Consider the following 21,323-nt stretch of genomic DNA (forward strand, 5'->3'; position numbering starts at 1 on the left):
ATATTGAGCTATAATTATGATTAGAAGAGATGACTAGAAACTATGCTGCCAATTATTGGTATATAAAAGCGCCATGCAAAGCAGAAGTTGAGCTAAATAGGTAGGTAAATGAATAATAGATAAATAAAGCAGGTAACTAGTAATAAAGACTAAAGCACTATTTTTTTTTTTTAAAAAACCCATTAAAACTCTACACACAGGTACAGATACGACATGAGCATCAATGGTATTTTTATCATGTGTTTGTCAACGGAATTAGATCAGATCTAAGTCCGTGGTTTATCTAAACGAATGAAACGTCTAATAATACTCCTTACGCACAAGATGTGTTGTATTGTAGTATTTAGACGATAGCTGGGCTTTCAAATACCTTTTTCTTAAATTTTCAATAATATCATGATATTATTTTATTTATTGATATTAGTCATTCTGGATGCCATAGTTGAAATTTGCATAAATAAAAACAAATTGATTAGAAGGGCAGGGCCGTAAAAAAACCAAATCGTACGTAAACATACTCCTTAAAAATCGGACATGTTAATTTTAACCGTGTTGTTACATTGGTTATATTCTCAAATAGACACAATATATGTCGGATCACAGTCAGCAGTGTTCGATCCGACATTCAAAACTTAGATGCAGAAAATTTCATTTAAATGAAATACATTTACATATTTACAATCTCGTGTCAAACAAAAAGTCACAGCGTTTTCCCTTGTGTATTTCATGCATCCTACATTTTTTCAATGAGTTTTCCTGAAGTCAATTGGAATACATCTGAAACAGTCATTTGCATCTCATGAAAGAGAATTGTGTGAATATTTCTCTCATAATACTTCTATAGTATTATTCCTCAAAAAAGAATGTCTATTATAGTTTTTAAAAGCGGTTTTCAAGATATAACAAGTTGCTCTCAGAATGAAGATTTTACTAAACATTTTTGGTAAGATAAAGAACCAAATAAATGCAACAAATATCATTTCGTTTGATTAATTTGTCAAATGCTGAAACCGCTTAAAAAAGAGGCAAATAAAATACATTGAGGAAAAATTCTGAAAAATTCTCTTTCATGTTACACATTTTTGTTTAAGTTGCACATCATAACACAACAATTGACTTCAGGAAAATTCACTGAAAATATTTGGAAACACGTGAAATAACGAAGGGGGGAAATTGTCACGTTTCATTCGGCACAGGGCTGTACAATCCTCAAATAAAAGGAACTCACTTGAATTTTTTAGAAGTAAAAATGATTAAATACGAAGATCTACCCTCGGCCTTATAACATTTGATTATTTTCTTACAAAAACCTACAAGAAATTAAGTACAAAAACACATCGACAAGGTAGAAGGAGCAACCAAGAATAACCAAGTCAGTGTCTCCCAGAATTGAGGGACCTGACCTACAGCGAGAGGTTGGAGAAACTAAAGCTACCAACACTGGCTTTCATGAGATTTAGGGGAGATCTGATAGAACTGTGCAAAATAATAAGTCAAATTTATGATAATGAATGTTTTGATGCTGTCACACTATGGAAAGTTGTCCCTGATCGCCACAGTGACAGAGGACACACACACACAAAAATCCCCTAGCGATCAATAAATATGCTCAGAAAAAACTATTTTTCTATCAGAACAGTGACAATTTGGAATGAACTACCAGCACAATTCGTATCAGCACAAAATATTCATCCTTTAAAAAAATAAGCTAGATAATCACTGGAAAAATTAAGACTGGTCTGTTCTTCAATTTCAAAGCAATAATCGAGTCATATAGACATCAATGTACATGTATATCGGTTAGAAGTATTTGACCACGGAATTAGATTAGATTGTTATCTAAGTCCGTGATTTGACACATACATTTTATTATTTATTTATTTGAGAGCCTGGTAAAACACGTTAGAGGACTTAAATAGTCCTGAACCAGAAATAACTCACTGTTATTGTGGCTAGGGGTAGTTAAAAAAGAATGTTGAATTATCTCGCCAGACATAAATAAACATTCATAAACATAAACATACATAAAGAAATAATAAAAGTATAAAGGTATGATTCACTATATATGTATAATAATTGTATTTGCTTATTCATTTGCTTATTTATTGATTTATTTATTTTCCGTGTTGAAGTCAGCGTATATCCGGAAATTTTGAACCGCTTTTCCAATTAGTTTTGTGAATTTTAATTTTAAAGCTTCCGGTCTCACATAGGGCTGACAGACAGAGTGGACATTATTTGTAAGAACTACATCGCTGTAGTGTTGTGTATGTTGACTTTGACTGAATATAAAAAGTGACAATGATTAAGTTATTTTCACTAAAACAACAGAAAAAAGACGGTGTAGACGTCAATGAGAAATCTGGAAGCCAAAAGAAAGCATCAGCAGCCCAGCTAAGAATACAAAAAGGTGATGAAAACAAAGTTTTATTGACAGATTCGAAACGCAGTATTTCTTAATCCGGTTCAGCGGAGGCAGATGTTTTTGTCTAAAAATATTCATGTTGTAATGCAAATATTGAGATAATTTTCATAATATAAATATGAGAAAAATACAACTGTCAGATACATTATTATTGTGTCGGTTCAATCATTGACAATGAATTTGACTCATCTCTAAAGAATGTAAACAATAATGTGTCGCACCATTGTGGAAGTCGGAAATCCGACACTTGGTATGATTTCCCATAATCACAATGACTCGCTGTGAGTAAAACAAGGTCAGGGCTTTGGTGTAGACCCTTGAGAGTATGTTCCGACTCCTCAAAATGAGCTCTCACCCTTGAGCCGAGGTATGCGCTCTACATATTGATGTGACATCAGTCATTTCGGATCATTGAGAAGGTAAACAAAAACAAAAGCAATCAACATCGTCATCCAAGAGTTATAATAAATATGTTAACCAGGGTGTGTGAAACCATATCCGGCCAGAGCCAACACTTTTATTGTCTCATCCTTTTGTAAATACAATAAGATTTGTTGAAACCGACACTTTTATTGCCTTACAAAAATATCATCCAACAGCAGGTCAGCACTACCCACTACTAAGGCATCCTCATCTCCAAAGATCTTAAATCAGGTACACCTATTAAGAAAACCTTTTAACAAATAGACTTTCTTTGGAGGAATCTTCATCACAGTCCAAAGCAAAGAAAAAACACCCCTCACATATCCCTAGTAACTTAGTAATACCCATAATGGTATATAGAGCCAATGTGCAGAACATGTATAGCTTCTAGTAGAGTGTTTACCTCCTTACAGAGAGCACCAGGCAGCCAGATTATTTATTAAATAAAACCTGCCTTGACAGCTTGACCATCTCTTTACTGGAGAAGTTACATATCCCACCTCTTAAGACTGATGTCAAAAATCCTATCTCACATAGCTATACACATTCATTTTTATTTTGCAACATTTACATTTGATATATCATTTTTTGCATCTATTGCAAGGTGTTGGAAAAGTTTTATGTACTACATAAATGTACAATTCTATAATCAATACAAGTCTGTGACTGGGACCGCCTTTATCAGGCATTAATTAGTTGTAAACAAGTGCTGGATAATACCTGCATGTCTGTAAATTGACAAAGTAAAAGACATTTTTTTTACTTCTCAAAAATGGCTTCTATGATTGACTATAAACTCTGAACAAATGTTCCTTAATATTAGGTCAAAACCAAGTGTTGAACTTTTCATGTCAATCTAAAAGTCCAAGATGGCCATCCTTGCCTCCAATTGGGTGTGACATTTTCTTTTTTCTTCTCTAGAATGACTAGAAATTAACATGAAATTTGTCTCATAAATACCCTTTGTGTTATTTCAAAACAATCAGGGTAACTTTCCTGCATCTTGATATATAGCTTAATACATCTTTGACTTCATCTCAAGAATCACAGCAGTTATTTACTTAAAGATTAAAAGTTTGTCTGTTTATTAGGTCATGACCAACTGTTAAGTGTTAACACACTCCTGTCTCCATAGTGCCACCTTGCTTGACTGTTATAGCACAGACACTTGTTTTATAGGTGTTGTTATATATTCAAATTTCAGAATTATTTCATTAATTCAAGGGGCTGCAATGGCTAAGTGGTTAATGTGTCTGACATTCAGCTACCACTAGACCTCCACCACTGGGTCGCGTGTTTGAGACCTACTTGGGGCAGTTGCCAGGTACTGCCCGTATGTTGGTGGTTTTTCTCAGGGAGCTCCGGCTTTCCTCCACCACCAAAACCTGGCACATCCTTAAATGACCATAGCTGTTGATAGGACGTAAAACACAAACAAACCAAAACTTAATTCAAATTTTGAAGATTTATGATTATTGCAGTTGTTTGTTCATTAAGTAAAGTGAGGTCTGTTGATTTTTTTTCAGACATCAATGAATTGAATTTACCAAAGACATGTCAAGTAGATTTTCCTGACCCAGATGATCTTTTAAGCTTCAAATTAAATATTTGTCCAGATGAGGTAAGATTGATGTAGTGCTAAGATCCTCTGATTGACTGCAGCTTGTTGTATTTTAGAGAATACATAAATGTTTTGATCACCTACCTTTATAAATCTTTATTTTGATGCTATTATTTGATTTATTCTCAGTTCTTTTGATTATAAGAAATTTGCTTTGTTATTTACATAAACATTTTAAGTCCATTATACATATAATATGTACATCATGTAATAATGGGTTAGCCATGAAGAAATAAGAAATAAAGCTAATTGGGATTATTTTTTCTAACACCCTTTTTAAGGAAGATGACAATAAATGTAAACATCTTATTAACTTTAGTAAAAGTATAAATAATTTTGCAGATAATAATTCATAGATTTGGGCTAAGTTTGCTGCAGGTTAACCTTATACCTCTGAAGATTGTTTTCTAGTATTAATAATGATCAATTAAAAACCATGTACTGTTAAGTCATGATATGACTTTACAGCAAAAGTTGAAGCTAACACAAACATATTCTATTTGCGTACTAAAACATGTTATATTTTCATTATTGAAGGGGTTTTATCGAGCCGGACGATTTGTGTTTAGTTTTAAAGTTGGTCAAGGTTACCCTCATGATCCTCCCAAAGTGAAGTGTGAAACTATGGTCTACCATCCTAATATTGACCTAGAGGGAAACGTGTGTCTAAACATATTAAGGTAAGGCGTTGTGAAACCATGGTCTACCATTCTTATATTGACCTAGAGGGAAACGCGTGTCTCAACATATTAAGGTAAGGTGTTGTGTGATCATGATCTACCATTCTTATATTGGTCTAGAGGGAAACGTGTGTCTCAACATATTAAGGTAAGGTGTTGTGAAACCATGGTCTACCATTCTTATATTGACCTAGAGGGAAATGTGTGTCTCAACATATTAAGATAAGGTGTTGTGAGACTATGGTCTACCATTCTTATATTGACCTAGAGGGAAATGTGTGTCTCAACATATTAAGGTAAGGTGTTGTGAGACCATGGTCTACCATTCTTATATTGACCTAGAGGGAAACGTGTGTGTGTGTCTCAACATATTAAGGTAAGCTGTTGTGTGACCATGGTCTACCACCCTAATATTGACCTAGAGGGAAACGTGTGTCTCAACATATTAAAGTAAGGCTCTCTGACAGACGAACAGAAATTTGTGGTACTATAGGGGACTGGTATATATAGGATACCTCATCCATAGCTGTCACTGTTTTCTATAAAATCTGCATTTATGTCAAATATAGTCAGCATTTGTACCGGTATTTATGGGAAATAGATAATGCAGAGACAACCACAATGTAAGGACTACTTTTTACTGGGAACATTTTCACCACAGTTTAATTATCACCTTTTCGTACTCTATGTGGGAGTGAATTCATCACGTCAGTGAATATTAGTAAACAGCATACAAATATAGTTATTGCATGTGAAGGGCAAATTAATACTGGACAGACAGGGACTTTACCGACGAAGGGCGAATGATTGGGTGGACAAAACTTTCCTGGTATACAGTATGTCAAACATAGCAGATTGAGTTTTTGATCAAAAGTTACTCTTATAACAATTGGTGATTCAATAATATCTAATAAAATTTCATATTAATATTTCTATATTTTTATATAAGACAGTATATTTCTACTTCATTGTATGTATGCACTGTTTCTATTTTAAGGAGAGAGCTTTTATAGGCTTTGCTTGTTGTCCAATTTCTTTTGGATGTAATATCTATACAATAAAATATTCTGAATTGAAAAGTTTCCAGAGGAAGCATTTAATTACTGAGACATGACTAGCAATCCAAAAAATAACAGAAAAGGAAAGATCAAACTTTGGTAAAACTTTTATAATTGTTGGCACCAAAATCTTATAGGAATACCTGTTGTTTAAGAAGAAAAAAAATCCTTATCCGACTTAAGTGGTCAGCTTAAAGCTATGATTTGTACTACAGTGTTGAGGCAAAACACACTACTAGATCAAAAGCTAGAGTGACCGACCAATCAGAAGTCCAAGGGTCAGAGATGATAAGCTAAGGGCAGTCAAAGATGTCTATATTTGTGTGGAAGTTAAATAATAATTTCAAAGTATTAAATAAGGCATGATTACATTATTAACTTACATGTTTATTCAATACAGGGAAGATTGGAAGCCAGTGCTAACAGTCAACTCGATAGTGTATGGGCTGCAGTATTTGTTTTTAGTAAGTACTTTTTCATTCAACAGTCTGAATTGTCAGATGAACAAGTTATGATTTGTTATGCCTTACAGAAAAGTCACAAACTATATGAAATTTCACTTAAGTAACGAAATGTTCACCTAAACTCTTTTTTATTGGAGTGAAGTAATCTTATATCTTTGCTGGCACACACAGTTCAATTTCATTAGATAGAGAAAATCATGTACATAAAACTGATTTGTTTAAGTGTGTATGTGATATCTCGTAATAGGAACCGAACCCCGAAGATCCCCTCAACAAGGAAGCTGCAGAGGTACTCCAGAACAACCGCAGACTGTTTGAGCAGAATGTGTCCAAGTCTATGCGTGGTGGTTATATAGGATCTGTGTACTTTGATAGGTGTTTAAAATAAGGTCATGTGACCTCGGGACAGAAGAAACATATTAACATATGGAGGCATATGGACGAGCAGACGCATGCATCATTAGGATTAATTCTCCAGCTTTTACTGACAAATGATTTTAAAGTGCTGCGACAGTCCGAGATGAGACTAGGACAGGTGTGGTTTAGTACTGAAATCCATCAACAGGTTGTAACAGGCTGTGTGTGGCTCCGGATGCAGAGTTGGAAGGGACTAACTGGTTGCTGTTATTTCACTGGTCGTGGAATATTTAGGATATTGTCATTAGTCAGGTCTTGTCTATATTATGCTGAAGTTGAAGAGTGCTTCATTAAAGAATTGTTACATAGTGTTGATTATATTTATAAATATATTTATATGGTTAACACTTTGAAATGTTCACCATCCTTTTCAGGGAACTTGCAAAGGGGGGCCTATATATGAGTTAACTTATGTATGTCAGATCCTCGTTTACAGATAGTTGGATGAAGATTTGTGAATTACACGCTTGTTTCCGAAATGAAGCCATGTTTCAAACTTGACCTAGTGTGATGACCGGCATAGGGCCCCCTTTTTTCGTTCCAACATATGTCAACATTCTCATCCTGTGTTAACATATGTTGTGTTTACTCTTATGTAATCTGTATGTGAAAGTGTGCCTGTAATGTGTCTCTCGACAGAAATAATAAATGCTGCAATTATGTGACAAATCGTGACATGTATCTAGAAAATATTCCTTTATTACCTGCATAGATGATTATAATGTCCACTTATAAGTGTGTGAATAGCTCCAGAAACACAATACATGTATAAGTAAGTTGTATCAGCTCTCAAACAAATTGCTGGAAGTCAGTGGCTGATTGCTGAAATATGTTTGAATGGCCTCAAGCTTGTTCATTCTGTGCAAACATATTAAATAAACTCTGAAATGAAAATTACAGGTAAAATTGAACACATGTCTGAAAGATTCAGATTTGGAATAATGTTTTGAAACTTGACTTGTGAAATCTTGTATATAGCTAGATGATTAATAAGTTAAATTTGGCTTTTGCAAGATTTGTACATAGAAGTATCAAACACCAACAAGTTGTATTGCTGGTAAAAAAAAACCTAAGGAATACTAATATCCATATTTACATCTCTTGAATAAAAAAAAAAAACACCCAAATATTCAGACATTATTTTGAGCCTTTGATTTCCTTTCTAGGAACATGTTATTTAATAGACAAGATTCCTATATAATCACAGGAATATCAATTTTAGAATTATATCACTATGTATTGCTGTTTAAAAATTGTAAGAAACAAAACAGATCTGGGTGTACATGTGTATATCATTTCAGTGTGTACTCCAGATTATCACTGCATATTAATGATTCTGAAACTCATTGACATTGAGCCCAAAACCTGATCTTTTTTTCTTCTACCACACTGTAATAGTAACAATAGATGCATTGTATTCAAAGTTTAAAAAAAACACCTAAACAACTAATGGTATTAAAATATTGTTTAAAAGTGTGACATTGTCCGAGTCATATTTTCTGTGTATTTATTGTTAGACAAACATGCATGATTAACAGGACTGGGCTATGTGACCACCAGCTAAAGTCCAAAGACTGGGCTATGTGACCACCAGAGTCCAGGGCAATATATATGATTAACAGGACTGGGCTATGTGACTACCAGAGTCCAGGGCACTATATATGATTAACAGGACTGGGCTATGTGACCACCAGCTAAAATCCAAAGACTGGGCTATGTGACCACCAGCTAAAGTCCAAAGACTGGCCTATGTGACTACCAGAGTCCAAAGACTGGGCTATGTGACTACCAGAGTCCAAAGACTGGGCTATGTGACTTCCAGAGTCCAAAGACTGGGCTATGTGACCACCAGCTAAAGGCCAAAGACTGGGCTATGTGACCACCAGCTAAAGGCCAGAGACTGGGCTATGTGACTACCAGCTAAAGTCCAAAGACTGGGCTATGTGCCTACCAGAGTCCAAAGACTGGGCTATGTGACCACCAGCTAAAGTCCATAGACTGGGCTATGTGACTACCAGCTAAAGTCCAAAGACTGGGCTATGTGACCACCAGCTAAAGTCCACAGACTGGGCTATGTGACCACCAGCTAAAGTCCAAAGACTGGGCTATGTGACTACCAGCTAAAGTCCAAAGACTGGGCTATGTGAGATTAACAGGACTGGGCTATGTGAGATTAACAGGACTGGGCTCGGTGAAATTAACAGGACTGTGCTAAGCGAGATTAACAGGACTGGGCTTGGTGAAATTAACAGGACTGGGCTAGGTGACTACCAGAGTCCATGGAGCTCTATCAGTTACAGCATATATCTAGAGTTTTAAGCGTCTGTCTAGAGTTTGGAGGTTCTGGGTTTGAATCCTTTTCAGTGGTGCCTCTGACAACCCTTATTTTTGAAGTAGAGTGTGTGCATATTTTAAGGGGTTACTCGACACTGGGTTGTGAAAAGTGTTAGCTTCAGGGGTGGAAACAGGAGGTCGGATAACTACCAGTGTCAAGGTAGCTCGATCAAAAGGCTAGCACACTCGTATGTGTCAGGAGTGTGGGGTTATGGGGAAATAATATAAATATACCTAGTACAACAATATATTTAGACATACATGTACAGCACAAACATACTAGCCAATCACAGTATATGCTCTAAGATTATTCAGAAGAAGTCGTTTAATTGTCTGACATATTTGACCCATGTGACCTTGTCAAGGTCATTTTCTTGTTTACACTTTGTCGGGCTATCACAGGAAGCAACCAGCTAAATATGAAGGTTCTATACCTTTCAGTTCTTTCGAAGACGTCATTTCAAGTCTTTGACACATTTGATCCCATACACCTTAAAAGTAGGTCAAGAATATTTTCATTCTCAAACTTTGTCAGGCTCCTACCAACGAAAAGTTTTAGTCAAATATCATGACTCTAGGTTTGTACGGTCTTCAGAAGAAGTTTTTTAAAGGAAAGGTTGACGGATGACGACAGTCACCACACCATGACATAAGCTCACTTGCCCTTCGAGCAAGTGAGCTAACAAGAACAATTTATAAGATTGGTGTTGGTGAATAAATATTTTCTGTAACAAAATGTTCAATGAAATAATAGACCAGCATGTTATCATTTGACTTTGCCGATGACATTGCCTTGCTGTCCCACAACCACCAACAAATGCAGGACAAACTAGCGCAGGTTGAAAGGAGAGCTGCAGAAACAGGCCTATCTATCACAGTTTTAAAGTCAAACACAAGGACCCTAGCAAGTCTGATGGTTAACACCAAAGCTTTAGAAGAAGTAGATTCCTTTATATACCTTGGAAGCGTAGTGGACAATCCTGGTGGCTCAGATAGAGATGTAAAAACCAGAATTGGCAAAGCTAGAGCTGCATTTAATATGATTGGAACGATTTGGAAAGCAAGAAACATCACTCTAAAGACCAAAGTACGCTTGTTCAATTCCAATGTAAAAACCATACTCTTATATGGAGCTGAGACTTGGAAAACAACAAAAAACCTGCTTCAAAAACTTCAAGTCTTCATCAACAACTGTCTCAGGCACATCCTTAACATCCGATGGGCTGAGAAGATATCATACAAAGATCTGTGTGAAAAGACTAACCAATCGCCAGTTGATGAAAAGTTGAAAAATAGAAAGTGGAGGTGGATAGGGCACACACTGAGTAAGCCAAATAACAGCATTACAAGGCAAGCCTTACAGTGGAACCCACAAGGAAAGAGTGGCAGGGGCAGACCAAGATACACCTGGAGAAGAAACGTTGCAGCCGAGATGGAGAAAGAAGGGTACAAGTGGCATGATCTGGAGAGGCTAGCAAATAACAAAACAAGGTGGAGGAATATTGTTAGTGGCCTATGCTCCACCAAGGGGCAAAAGGATTAAGCAAGTAAGCATGTTATCATCCCACAACATCTGCAATCTCTAGATAAGCACATCTTCACCCTCAAGATCAGACTCCTTTCTGCAATATTTCTTGTTTCGTGACCTAGATTGTTTAGATTCCAAATGATGCTCTTCAGACTCTGCTATACGTCTGAACATTCTGCTTGTTTTTATTTTTGCTTTTGAACATGTTTATAACTGAAGTTTATTGCTATTTGTAAAGCACACATAATTAGACAAATCATTGGGTTTAGTTTAGATTAAAAATATTTTATGGCCATAAACTGAAATGGCTTTGGGCAAAAATTAGGAAATTTGTCGAGGCCCCTTCCCTACACTTGAAAGTGGGTCCATGTCATTTATTTGAAACAAAAACATGACAATTCATCACAGTTGTGTAAACGTTGAAAGTGGGTCACTTAAATATACTTAATAACTCTTCCTTTAAAGCATGTTGCAGGCCATATAGTATGACTGTAAGCCTTTTGGGTATTCAGAATAAGCTGTTTGAATTTTTATACATGTGGTCTTGAAAGTGAATCAAGGTCTTTCATTTGAACAAACTTGGTATCGCCACATCCAAGCTTTCTGCAAACCAAATAACATGAATTGAGGCCACTATTAGATATAGCTGGAAGTTGTTAGTTAAGGTTAAAGTAAAGGTCAATGTTATTAATTTGAATGTTTAGGGGTTGTTTTAAGATTTCAATATCTTTGACCAATGATCTTGAAAATGGGTCTGGTCATTTATTTGAACAAACTAGATAGCGCCTCATCCCAGCATGCTGCATGTCAAATATCATCAATGGGAACTAGAAATTTAGATTCAAACATCTATCAATCTAACTTTAAAGATTCAAGCCTTTCGATCTATCAAACTTGAGGCAAAGTCAATAATTATTCCGTTATACAACCCTACAATGTACTAATATTCTTTTCAGGAATCAAACTTTTATGAGTCAAATTTCTCGCTGTTTGGTAGTATAATCAATGTCCATTCTTTATGAAAACATTGAAAATTATAACTTATAAATCGATGTGTAATAACCTGTACTAGAATATTAAAATGTCCCATGGTTATTTTAACAGTACGGACTTCGGAAATTTTATTGACAAAGAAATGTTGAATTCGATAAGAAATCCAATATTTATATTTAAAATCAAATGTCACAGTTTTTGTTTTGTCACATATTTAAAGGATCAGTTATTCGTTCTTATTTACAGGATGACAATGTTTAATATTTGTTAGTGTCGACGTTTCAAATTTTCTCGATAGTCCCACAAAGTTTGAAGCATCAAAGTTTGACTGTACTTCAATGATATAAACACAAACACACATATTTTCTTTCCTTTTTATTCTCAGTGACCTTAACATGTACATAATATGTGTGGAAAATAACATTTGTATATTACAATCTCTTCCATTTTCAATTGCATTCAATTCAAACATACTGACTATACAAACTATCAACTTTTAGAAATGGTTGAACTTCTTTTATCAAACTTTTAACACATAACAGTCTTCCATGATCATCAATAAATATTAAGACATTAGGTATGGTGAAAAATTTATGAATATTTTCGTTTGTCAACAGCAAAATTAAGCAGGATATTTCCTTTATCACCAAAACAATATACAGTATTTCTTACAAAACAAAGTTGACATTAAAATGACCCTATACAAAATGGTGTGATCTTTTACTTACTTTGTATATTCAAATCAAGATTAAATATAAAAGTAAAACTGAGAATGCAAACAAAGTGTAATTTAATGCTAGCCTATCTTTGCATTGATAATGGATAAAATATATTTACAGAAGTATGAAGATGTAACAGTCCCACATTGAGAATTATTTATATTGTTTAACCAATAATAGGGCTGTGAAGACAACTTGCAGTTAATGCAGTATTCTATAGTGGAACATGATGAAACAATGTATATTTAGAAGCTATCCAGAAACAGCTTTTAATATACCATTGAATGTTAAGTGTTGCCCTGAAAACCTGTAATATTTCCTAGTTATATATGTATCTCAGAACATTTTATAAAATTCAGGGCCTTAACATTAATTAAAGTCAGTTTAATTTATTGATCATTGAATGTTTTCAAGCACAAATATTGCTGAAATCCTAAGGTTCCTTGTTTAAAGGACTAAAATTTGTATCAAAATATCCAAATGTTCTAAGATAATTAGATAATAATTCAACAAACAAGGGGCCAATCACTCGGAATTTTTGTTTGTTTTTTGTTTTCAAATTGATTAGTCTTTGACCATTCCGTCTTTGCGTATTGCAGAGTTATCTTCTCTTGGGAGCAGGTATTGATTGTTACGTCACTTGTTTGTGAGAGAAACGTCATCAATTTTTGAGAAAACGACGTAATTTTCTCACACAGACCAATGACGTAACAATCAATACCTGTTCCCAAGAGAAGATAACTCTGCAATACGCAAAGACGGAATAGCAAACTTATGGACACATCATGACTCGAGGCTTCATAGTTCTGTAAGGTTTTTAACATATTGGACACCTGTGATTGAAAACATCGGTAAAGATTACTTATTTAAACATAGACTCAATCCCAGCAAGCCACAGGACAAATATCATTACTCAAATAAGTCTGTTGATATGATTCATACATCTGACCCATGACCTTGGAAGCGATTCAAGGTAATTTATTTCATCAAATCTGACTGAAAGCTATAGGCCAAATAATGACTATAGGCCTTGTAGTTCTTTTGAAGAAGTGATTAAAGAGGAAAAGTTGATGATTGACAATGGATGCAGCACCACTGCATAAGCTCAAACACTCTGTGTCAGGTGAGCTAAAGACAAAGAATTTAAACAATGAACAGGCCAGTGCTTTACAAACAGGTTACTGTCAACCAGGTTTATCAGCTATTTTACAAGAAACTTTAATTTTGCAGAAAATGCAAATACCCTGCATGGCATTTTTATTATATAGACATAAAATTTCAAAAGAGATGAAATCTTCAAAATCTGAAAGAATCATGAGAAAATGTCACAAAACTATTTGTCACCAAAACAAAAAAAATCTGTTTGAAATTCAATGTCTTCAAATTAACAAAGTCAAAACTAACAGCCTTTGGGGTCATGACCTCTTAGCCATTTTCCTTGCTTGCCAAGTATCAAATTTAGCATAGGCTGTAGACAGAAGCTCTTCCAGGTGCCCCACAAGCTGAAAGACAAAGTTACAAGATTTTTCAGTGAATAAATAAAAGGTGGAAGCAATATTGATGTGCTTTTCAAGGTTTACAAACTTCCAGCGTTGACTTTCAATGAACTTGAAGGGTTTTCCAGAATACATACATTTTCCACCCCAACACACACAATACTTTTCTATGGTCCCCCATACAACAAATGCCAACTCTTTTCAACCCCCATCACCGATATTTGATCTATAATAAGTGCATCCCTGCAACTCTCCTCAAGGCTGGTCAGTGGAGTACATCTAGCTTTTTGAATTTGAATGATGAATCCCTATGCCATACAGTGCGATCATTTTATGGCTTTGTTTATTGGGTAAATATGCCGTACAGTGCGATCACTTAATGGCTTTGTTTATTGGGTAAATATGCCATACAGTGCGATCATTTTATGGCTTTGTTTATGGAGTAAATATGCCGAACAGTGCGAACATTTTATGGCTTTGTTTATTGGGTAAATATGCCATACAGTGCGATCATTTTATGGCTTTGTTTATTGGGTAAATATGCCACACAGTGCAATCATTTTATGGCTTTGTTTATTGGGTAAATATGCCACACAGTGCGATCATTTTATGGCTTTGTTTATTGGGTAAATATGCCACACAGTGCGATCACTTTATGGCTTTGTTTATTGCGTAAATATGCCACACAGTGCGATCATTTTATGGCTTTGTTTATTGGGTAAATATGCCACACATTGCGAACATTTTAGGACTTTGTTTATTGGGTAAATATGCCATACAGTGCTATCACTTTATGGCTTTGTTTATTGGGTAAATATGCCATACAGTGCGATCACTTTATGGCTTTGTTTATTGGGTAAATATGCCACACAGTGCGAACATTTTAGGACTTTGTTTATTGGGTAAATATGCCATACAGTGCGATCACTTTAGGGCTTTGTTTATTGGGTAAATATGCCATACAGTGCGATCACTTTATGGCTTTGTTTATTGGGTAAATATGCAGGGTTAGGAGTTATAATTCCACTTAACATCATTAATAATCATCATTATACTTTTTATAACATTTTATCAGAAAAAAAAACAATAATCTGTTAGGTTTATGTTTCACATACTTTATCAGGATGTAAAACGAAAGTAAAACAGTTTGATAGAATAACATTGATTTATCCAACACTTTGGTTAGGCTTTTGATATATATATATATATATTGAGACAACGTTCTTTATGAGCTGTGTGAACTGTAAAGTGTTTTCCATCCCATGTCATACTCACATCTATTGTGTAGTGATGCTGTTTGAGAGATTCCTTAAATGGAATGAGTTTTGTTACTTGAAATCTTTCTAAAGTTGACTTCATTCTGCAAACCTGGGAACAGAAAAAATACAATGCCTTTTAATCTAGATATAAATAAACAGATAAAGCTTTTTGTACAGTACACAAACCAACATAAAAGTTAAACATGCATGTTGTCAGTAAAAAGTAAAAAATAAATAAATATATATTTAAATTTCAGCTTAATACATTTAATTATAGTAAATGTACTACACTCCCGGTATATCTGTATGCAGTGTTGACCTAGATATCATAATATCTAGATCCAAAGTAGACAATTTAATTGATGTTTAACATATCCATTTTTTATGGTACCTCACATTTTTCTTTATTTCATATAATGACAACATCCACAGATTACTATTTTTTAACTAACATTTTAAGCATATACCTTTTATATTGTAAGCATTAATATTGGACTCAGTGTTTCTGGAATCCTTTTTTAAGAAAACACAAGGATCATTTGCACAAAACAAATTCCGAAAATCATCTGTGCAGGAAAGTCCTTTAAAAGTGATAAATGTCAGGTTTTCTATTTTCTTTGAACAGATTTCTCATAGTTTGAATACTGAGTTTTCAATTTCTGATAAATATCTGTTATAGATGTACAATACCCTTTATGATGCATATATATATATATATATGTATTTGTCAGAGAGTGTGAATCTAGCACTCAATCACTTTTTCATTATAACTCCTTTTAAGTCAGCAAACATTTTAAACATATGAGAAACAAACAATTCCATATTTTCTGGATCAAATTGTTCCAATATATCTTAATTACCTCCCTTTGACCATTAGCCAATCAATCAACTCTCAACGTCCTAGTATAATCCATACATACACCATTTGTTCTTTTTAGGATTTTTTCTTAAGGTGACTTTGACTTATTGCCTTTTAATTGTTTAGCAACAGAACCTTGCATAAACCTTTGAAATCTTATAAATTAAACAGGAAATTGCAGGCAAAGGTTTTAATAAATGAATTTACCATCAATTTTAAAATCTTTAAAAATGTTAAACATACTATTCAGATATTTTATCTTGAAGGGGAAATGCTGCAAGACCTTTTTGATCAATCACCAAACTAGTACCTTTTCTTCTAAGAACTTAGAAGAGGCCGGGAAGCAGGACCAGAAATGCCTGAGAAGTTCCTGTAGAGCCGTGTACTGTTTCTTCAACTCGCTCTGGACATCTACTGCCACCATATCTACACAATTTAACACAATCCAACTTTTATCATCTTAAACCAACAACAGAAAATCACAGATGTGATACAGAGATAAAAAATTCTTTCTTAGAATAATATTGTAGTGCAAAAGCAAAATATTTTTGTACCAGCGATTTGTAAGTAGTATTCGTTAAACATTATATAGGCAATCATATCATTAAATATACAAAACTTGCAGCAGACTTACATTTGATTTACTTCAGTTTTTTCCCAGTAAATCCATATGATCATACCGGACCCATAAAGAAGCATCCTTGATATCCAGGCGTTACCCTCGACTACGAGAGAGCGTAGGTGAGCGTAACCCCTGGATATCAAGGATGATAAAGAATGGAACCTTGGACCTAAACGGTCAGCTGACTTTTATGTGAGATATGAACAAAATATCAAATTTGTATGGCTGCACGGTTGTAAGCTCTATTATAATGATTATTTTGTTGATTATACTTGATTAACATTGGCAGTTTATACAGCTTACTGTACTGAAATGATTGTTTTATACTGTATTCAGTCAATACAGTAGGGTTTACTGTAGGACAAATCCACTTGTAGTCTAATTTATACACTGGTGAATGTAGACATATATTTAGAAAGAAGATGATGACAGCAATATTTTTACATGTAAATAATGAAATAACAGGGCAAAATACCATTACCTTAAACCTGATGCACATATATCTTTAGAACTTTGAAGAATTTAACCTTAGACCTTGAAAGAAGGTAAAAGTAATACATCATAAGAATTTTTTATAAGATTTTAACACCTATAAACTTGGTGACCTTCACAGGAGAGTCTTATATCAACAATTTGAACCAAGTTGATAGCTTTTCATACCAACAAGTTATGGAGTATGAAATCATCACTTTACACTGTATGGATCTTAAGAAGAAGATGTTTTTTCAACCATTTAACCTGTGAACTTGAATATCGAGCCAAGGTTATTCAGTTGAACACATTTTGAAGACCTTCATTGCTGCAAACTATATCAACAAGAGGCCCATGGGCCTGAAAGGTCACCTGATATATTTATACAGAGAGTTGATTTTGTTTTTAACACGAACAGAAATATTATTCAAAGTGACAAAAAACAATAAAATCACCTTATTCAATATCTAGCATACAGATTTAAGACTAAAAAGTATTTGAAACTAGCACCTCTGATTCTAAACAAGAAAAATGAAGAAATTTTAGCACACTGACTCCTTTGGGCCCCACCCTACAGCCCTTGGGGGTAGGGCTGTGTCAAAATTTTCAAAGTATCAAACTGTCAACTCAGGGTTATAATTCCAATCAAGTTATTAACATGTGATATTCAAAGTATCATTTGCCATTATAAACCATAATAAATTTTGCCCCCCCCNGGACTCATATGTGCATACCATCAACCTGCTACCCAATACTGATAAAGCTAACCTAAATTGAATTACTTCCAATGGAAATTAAACAAATGTGGATCAAAAATGTGATTTCCCTATATAAACTATAGTTAAGTTTACCCCCACCCCAGGGGGAAACGTGATACTCCAAGGTCATAAAATTCACAATTGTGGTAGAGCACCTTAAGACCCTTCCATCAATGAAGAGTGTTTGATTCTACCATATCTGGGTCTTGAGAAGATTTTTGAAATTTCTGTCAATTCGACCTTTTTTGGCCCCACCCATCAGCCCCGGGGGGTCAGTCAGGGCTCATATGTGCATACCATCCAACTGCTACCATATACTGATAATGCTAACCTAATTTGAATTACCTCCAATGGAAATTAAACAAATGTTAGTCCAAAATGTGATTTCCCTATATAAACTATAGTAAAGTTTACCCCCTCCCTGGGGGGAAACGTGAGATCCAAGGGTCATGAAATTCACAATTTTGGTAAAGCACCTTAAGACCCTTCTATCTATGAAGAGTATTTGATTCTACCATATCTGGGTCTTGAGAAGAAGATTTTTGAAATTTCAGTCAATTCAACCCTTTTTGGCCCCACCCATCAGCCCCTGGGGGTCAGTCAGGGCTCATAGGTGCATACTATCAAACTGCTACCTAATACTGATAATGCTAACCCAAATTGAATTACTTCCAATGGAAATTAAACAAATGTTGGTCCAAAATGTGATTTCCCTATATAAACTATAGTAAAGTTTACCCCCTCCCCAGGGGGAAACGTGAGACCCCAGGGTCAAGAAATTCACAATTTCGGTAAAGCACCTTAAGACCCTTCCATCTATGAAGAGTATTTGATTCTACCATATCTGGGTCTTGAGAAGAAGATTTTTGAAATTTCAGTCAATTCAACCCTTTTTGGCCCCACCCATCAGCCCCTGGGGGTCAGTCAGGGCTCATAGGTGCATACTATCAAACTGCTACCTAATACTGATAATGCTAACCCAAATTGAATTACTTCCAATGGAAATTAAACAAATGTTGGTCCAAAATGTGATTTCCCTATATAAACTATAGTAAAGTTTACCCCCTCCCCAGGGGGAAACGTGAGACCCCAGGGTCAAGAAATTCACAATTTCGGTAAAGCACCTTAAGACCCTTCCATCTATGAAGAGTATTTGATTCTACCATATCTGGGTCTTGAGAAGAAGATTTTTGAAATTTCAGTCAATTCAACCCTTTTTGGCCCCACCCATCAGCCCCTGGGGGTCAGTCAGGGCTCATAGGTGCATACTATCAAACTGCTACCTAATACTGATAATGCTAACCCAAATTGAATTACTTCCAATGGAAATTAAACAAATGTTGGTCCAAAATGTGATTTCCCTATATAAACTATAGTAAAGTTTACCCCCTCCCCAGGGGGAAACGTGAGACCCCAGGGTCAAGAAATTCACAATTTCGGTAAAGCACCTTAAGACCCTTCCATCTATGAAGAGTATTTGATTCTACCATATCTGGGTCTTGAGAAGAAGATTTTTGAAATTTCAGTCAATTCAACCCTTTTTGGCCCCACCCATCAGCCCCTGGGGGTCAGTCAGGGCTCATAGGTGCATACTATCAAACTGCTACCTAATACTGATAATGCTAACCCAAATTGAATTACTTCCAATGGAAATTAAACAAATGTTGGTCCAAAATGTGATTTCCCTATATAAACTATAGTAAAGTTTACCCCCTCCCCAGGGGGAAACGTGAGACCCCAGGGTCAAGAAATTCACAATTTCGGTAAAGCACCTTAAGACCCTTCCATCTATGAAGAGTATTTGATTCTACCATATCTGGGTCTTGAGAAGAAGATTTTTGAAATTTCAGTCAATTCAACCCTTTTTGGCCCCACCCATCAGCCCCTGGGGGTCAGTCAGGGCTCATAGGTGCATACTATCAAACTGCTACCTAATACTGATAATGCTAACCCAAATTGAATTACTTCCAATGGAAATTAAACAAATGTTGGTCCAAAATGTGATTTCCCTATATAAACTATAGTAAAGTTTACCCCCTCCCCAGGGGGAAACGTGAGACCCCAGGGTCAAGAAATTCACAATTTCGGTAAAGCACCTTAAGACCCTTCCATCTATGAAGAGTATTTGATTCTACCATATCTGGGTCTTGAGAAGAAGATTTTTGAAATTTCAGTCAATTCAACCCTTTTTGGCCCCACCCATCAGCCCCTGGGGGTCAGTCAGGGCTCATAGGTGCATACTATCAAACTGCTACCTAATACTGATAATGCTAACCCAAATTGAATTACTTCCAATGGAAATTAAACAAATGTTGGTCCAAAATGTGATTTCCCTATATAAACTATAGTAAAGTTTACCCCCTCCCCAGGGGGAAACGTGAGACCCCAGGGTCAAGAAATTCACAATTTCGGTAAAGCACCTTAAGACCCTTCCATCTATGAAGAGTATTTGATTCTACCATATCTGGGTCTTGAGAAGAAGATTTTTGAAATTTCAGTCAATTCAACCCTTTTTGGCCCCACCCATCAGCCCCTGGGGGTCAGTCAGGGCTCATAGGTGCATACTATCAAACTGCTACCTAATACTGATAATGCTAACCCAAATTGAATTACTTCCAATGGAAATTAAACAAATGTTGGTCCAAAATGTGATTTCCCTATATAAACTATAGTAAAGTTTACCCCCTCCCCAGGGGGAAACGTGAGACCCCAGGGTCAAGAAATTCACAATTTCGGTAAAGCACCTTAAGACCCTTCCATCTATGAAGAGTATTTGATTCTACCATATCTGGGTCTTGAGAAGAAGATTTTTGAAATTTCAGTCAATTCAACCCTTTTTGGCCCCACCCATCAGCCCCTGGGGGTCAGTCAGGGCTCATAGGTGCATACTATCAAACTGCTACCTAATACTGATAATGCTAACCCAAATTGAATTACTTCCAATGGAAATTAAACAAATGTTGGTCCAAAATGTGATTTCCCTATATAAACTATAGTAAAGTTTACCCCCTCCCCAGGGGGAAACGTGAGACCCCAGGGTCAAGAAATTCACAATTTCGGTAAAGCACCTTAAGACCCTTCCATCTATGAAGAGTATTTGATTCTACCATATCTGGGTCTTGAGAAGATTTTTGAAATTTCTGTCAATTCGACCTTTTTTGGCCCCACCCATCAGCCCCGGGGGGTCAGTCAGGGC

General features: G+C 35.4%; 2 protein-coding genes across 2 annotated transcripts in view; one reads left to right on the forward strand and one right to left on the reverse strand.

The window, feature by feature from the left end:
• The first annotated feature begins 2,201 nt into the window (after positions 1-2,201).
• LOC110440906 (NEDD8-conjugating enzyme Ubc12) lies at positions 2,202-8,564 on the forward strand. The gene is made up of 5 exons (XM_021484025.1): positions 2,202-2,410; positions 4,375-4,469; positions 5,007-5,149; positions 6,608-6,671; positions 6,919-8,564. Exons 1-5 carry the CDS (start codon positions 2,302-2,304, stop codon positions 7,057-7,059), a joined length of 552 nt encoding a protein of 183 aa, XP_021339700.1. The 5' UTR covers positions 2,202-2,301; the 3' UTR covers positions 7,060-8,564.
• Positions 8,565-13,431: 4,867 nt separating this feature from the next.
• The window catches only part of LOC110440916 (general transcription factor IIH subunit 1-like), an 18,463-nt gene continuing 10,571 nt past the window's right edge, over positions 13,432-21,323 (reverse strand). The window contains exons 11-13 of the mRNA XM_021484035.1: positions 16,587-16,702; positions 15,434-15,526; positions 13,432-14,164 (exon numbers count right to left, since the gene is read on the reverse strand). Of these exons, the coding sequence (XP_021339710.1) occupies positions 14,078-14,164; positions 15,434-15,526; positions 16,587-16,702 (296 nt within the window). The 3' untranslated portion in view covers positions 13,432-14,077. The remainder of the gene's footprint in view (positions 14,165-15,433; positions 15,527-16,586; positions 16,703-21,323) is intronic.

This window comes from Mizuhopecten yessoensis, unplaced genomic scaffold, assembly GCF_002113885.1.
Source record: "Mizuhopecten yessoensis strain PY_sf001 unplaced genomic scaffold, ASM211388v2 scaffold1779, whole genome shotgun sequence".
Classification (NCBI taxonomy): domain Eukaryota; kingdom Metazoa; phylum Mollusca; class Bivalvia; order Pectinida; family Pectinidae; genus Mizuhopecten; species Mizuhopecten yessoensis.

Bases quoted from the DNA above. Each gene is read 5' to 3' on its own strand.
- LOC110440906 (XM_021484025.1), top strand. From the start codon at position 2,302: ATGATTAAGTTATTTTCACTAAAACAACAGAAAAAAGACGGTGTAGAC. The intron at 4,470-5,006 runs GTAAGATTGATG...TCATTATTGAAG, and splicing joins TAAATATTTGTCCAGATGAG to GGGTTTTATCGAGCCGGACG. The intron at 5,150-6,607 runs GTAAGGCGTTGT...TATTCAATACAG, and splicing joins GTGTGTCTAAACATATTAAG to GGAAGATTGGAAGCCAGTGC.